Raw genomic sequence first — 4,126 nt, 5'->3', positions numbered from 1 at the left:
CCATGTAAGCGCTTGCCTCGTGATGCAGTTCGATGATTTCAGCAATATGTCCATTTTCATCATCTTTCCCTAATTTCATCTTCCAATGGAACTTGTTTTATTCTCTCCCACAATAGGTTGTTGTTGATGTTATCCGACCAATGCACATCCATTATCTTACGTAGACAATTGTTTATATATACTTGTACCTTTTTGATGTTGGTTGTGGTAGTTCTATAAATTTCATCTCCATACAGTAGGACTGTCTTGACATTCGCATTGAAGATTATGACTTCGATATTGGCTTGAAGATAGTTATTCTGAGTTCTATATGTTCTTCAAGTGTAAGAATGTGGCCAATGTTTTGACAATCCTCACCTTGACTTCCGCATCACATCTTCCACATTCATCGATGATAGTGTCCAGGTACTTGGAAGTTTCCAACTTTTTCAGAGCTTCTCCATCAAGTGTGATTGTGTTGGTGTTCTATGTGTCGTATTTCAGGATTTTTGTTTCCGTTTGTGAATGTTGAGTCTTACTTCTTTAGAGGGTGCTAATAAGGTGACAGGTTTCACCCGCATTTGTTGATGTGTGTGTGTGAGATTGAAGAGTTAGGTCATCTGATAAGTCTAAATCGTCTAGTTACATCCAACCTATCCATTGTATTCCATGCTTTCCGTCAGATGTCGAGGTTTCCATAATCCAGTCGATCACCAAAAGATAAAAGTGGAGAGTAGGTATTCTTGTCTGACTCCGGTCCTTACTTGGGACGCATTAATCAGTTGCCCTCTATTCACGACCGTCATAGGAATTCCGTATGATGTTGAAGTTTTTCCCATGTACTCCATAGTTTCGAAGAGGTCTCCATAATGCCCTCTTGTCCACACTGTTAAATGCTTTTTTATAGTCAAAAAAGTTGATGTATGATGACGAGTTCCATTCAATTGTTTGTTCAACGCTCATCCATAATGTGTCTATTTGGTTTGTGCACGTTCAATCTTTACGGAATCTGTTCTGTTCATCTCGAAGTTGAGCGTCTACTGAATCTTTCGTCCTGTTCAGCAACACTTTGTTGAAAGCTTTTCCTGGTACCGATAGTATTTTGATACCTCCGTAGTTCTCACACTTGGTGAGATTTCCTTTCTTTGATATTTTGATGAGTTATCATTCTTTCCAGTTTGTTGGCACTTATTCCGCCTCCCAAATTTTCCTTAGTAGAATGTGGAGAATCTTTGCAGTTACCTCTGCGCCTGAATCCAGTTCCTTAATTAATAAATTGGGCAAGAAACGCATCAATAGAAATCTTGATAAATTCTTTTCGAGTTCGAGTATACTAGTCCGTTTTCTGACTCATAATATGGCCGATGCAACACCTAGACTAGCACAAATAACCTTGAACAACGACAAGATCATTTTGTATTTTATTGATCCACCGATGTAAGCGCCCTCCTCTATCTCCAGTCTTCAAGTCCGATGTGAAAACATATCAGAAAAGTAGCAATCGATTGTTTGCGCGTATTACATTTTGACTGATACTGTGTAAATTTGGTTTGAATCACACGGAATTCAACAGTACCTTCAATATTTCAGACACATTTTGATAAAGAGTTACAACTAGTCAATCAACCAGGGTCGACCGAAACCGACCAGGTTATATGTTTCTTCAAGCTTCCAAGTAAACACTACTGATAACTGTTACTGTACATTAAAAACATTGGATAAACAGAATGGGGTATTGTGGAGATTTCAGTGTTTTTAATAGTTGAAACCATGACTCAGTTGAAGCTAGACCACGATGGGAAACCTGGAAGCACTGGAAGGCCGTTCCGTCCTATTGTAGGATTTCAAAATAAATGTTTTGAAGTTCTGGTGGGAAGCAGTGACCAGTGGAGTTCAACCAAGTCTGTTGTAGAGATATCAACTCACTGAAGACAATTGGTGAACGGTTGCTCAAACATCGTGGATTGGTTGAAGTTAGATATTAACACCGTACGATGCCGGCTCAGTCGTCTATCGGTTAAGTGGTCTGGCGCGAGACTGGTAGGTCCTGGGTTCGAATCTCGCTCGCGAGGCGGGATCGTGGATGCGCACTGCTGAGGAGTCCCATAATAAAACGAAACGGCCTTTGTCCAGTGATTCCAGGTTTTCCATGGTGGTCCACCTTCAATTGACTCATGATGTCAACCATTTAAAAACATTGGATAAACACCGAATAGAGTTGGAAACAACAAAATCGAAATTCATTTAGTATTGTTTGTTTGAATCTTCCCATTGATGTGTTAGGATTGCAACTAGTCAGTCTCTTATTGGCATATGTGAATACAGTGCATATTGCCTCGATATAGCCTCAATTCACAAGCATTGTAAGCAAAGATGGATAGTGGGTAGCAGTGGGATCCAGGACAAAACGCGTTTCGTACAATTTGGGACTCGTCACTAGCTGGATGTATCTGCATCTCAGATTTGTTGATGTTCACTCTAAGACTCGAACCCAGTACCTTTCACTTCAAACGCCATCGCGTTATCAACTCGGCCACTGAGTCCTGATAGCCACTTGCTTGTGCAATGCGGTGAAGTATAAATTCAACTTAATATTGTTTGTTTGAATCTTCCCATTGATGTTTAGGACTGCAACTGGTCAGTCCCTTATTGGCATATGTGCATACTGTACGTATTGCCTCAGTATAGCCTGGGTTCGAGTCCCGATGTGAACATCAACTCTGAGATGTAGGTACATCCAGCTGACGAGTCCCAAATAGGATGAAACGCGCGTCAAACTGTATTACACTGTTAGCCACTATCCATTTCTGCTTAACAAAATTCAAAGACCACAATGAACCATTCTATAGTAATCAATAGAAGAATGTTATTATTCTTTAGAAGTGATAGCGATGAGTCAAACATTTTTTTTTGAATAAGACATTCTGAAAATGAGTCATTTTTTTACTAGTAATCACTATCATGGCAACAACAATATAGAAAAAGTGTACCCCCTTTATTAGATTAAGATGTTGATATGATAGGTCAGACATTTAAACTGATAGAAAGCATTAGTCCCTGGTATTGATTATTGGATTAAACAAAGGTATGTTGTCAATATATAAACGTGTCCAAATGTTAGCTCAAATTTGATTTCAACTAATATTAGATAAGATTTATAGAGAGTGTTCTATTCTGAGATAAGATGGTGGTTGGAGGTGGTTAACAGGGAACCCTGGACTCAGGGTTTCATGCTACTTGGCACTCGTCAGCAAGGTGTACTTGTAATCTTGAGGGAACTGGTGCTTCCTGACGGATTCGATCCCCGGTGTCACTCAGTTTCACAGTCAGAGATGTTACCATTGAGCTATTCGGGCCGCCACCCAACCTCCTGTAGGACTGAGATGTAATCACAATTGATTGATCACTGGGTGGTGATCAATATATTATGGACTAATTTTAAGAGTCTCATACTAGGTCCTAGAAACTGTCATTCCAATGCTTCTGTTGTATTCCGTGGAGAATTATGAATGGTAACTTTTGAGGACTATTTATGGAGCAATGTGATATGTCTATTTCCTATTGTATAAATGTTAAATAACTGAACTATTCATATTCATGTTCCTTTCACTGTGAGCTTTGTTTTGACCCTTGGACCATTATTATCCAATTTACCATTCTTGATTATCCCCAGTCCATTAATTACTGTCCCCCACATTCACAGCCACATTTGGCTGAATCTTGTACAAATGTTGTTTCTTATTTTATGGTACGATGTGGTCTGTCTGGTTGGTATATAAATCCATTATGTTTGAAAATAATGATTTATATTGCAGAGGTTGTTATTAGTGTTCTGGACTTAACTGGCTTGGCTAGGCAGAAAGCAGGACCGATACGTACTCAAGACTGCTCATACGGCTTTGTGTACCATTGCTCCGATCGATAATTCGCTCTTCTCTCATTGGCGGGAATCAGCACGTTCATATATGAAACAGGGCACGCACTCACGCACGCACTCACACGTTATAACACTTCCAGGTTTTCTATGATGGTTTAGCTTTAATTGACTAATGAATTCAACTATGAGAATTACTGAAATCTCCACAAAACCTCCTTCAGATAAATACTTGAATAATTTTTTTCTGGTTAGCGTTTTTTTAGCGAGTTG

The 4,126-nt window shown here is 39.4% G+C and overlaps 1 protein-coding gene across 1 annotated transcript; it reads left to right on the top strand.

Annotated features, from left to right (window-relative positions):
* Window positions 1–3,724: 3,724 nt before the first annotated feature.
* On the top strand, window positions 3,725–3,904 carry Smp_205980 (unnamed protein product; the record flags this gene model as incomplete). The annotated part of the gene is made up of 1 exon (XM_018793264.1): window positions 3,725–3,904. One exon carries the CDS (start codon window positions 3,725–3,727, stop codon window positions 3,902–3,904), a length of 180 nt encoding a protein of 59 aa, XP_018644797.1.
* Between the last annotated feature and the right edge of the window lie 222 nt (window positions 3,905–4,126).

This window comes from Schistosoma mansoni, assembly GCF_000237925.1.
Source record: "Schistosoma mansoni, WGS project CABG00000000 data, supercontig 1068, strain Puerto Rico, whole genome shotgun sequence".
NCBI classification, from domain to species: domain Eukaryota; kingdom Metazoa; phylum Platyhelminthes; class Trematoda; order Strigeidida; family Schistosomatidae; genus Schistosoma; species Schistosoma mansoni.
This window is presented reverse-complemented; position numbering and strand designations above follow the sequence as displayed.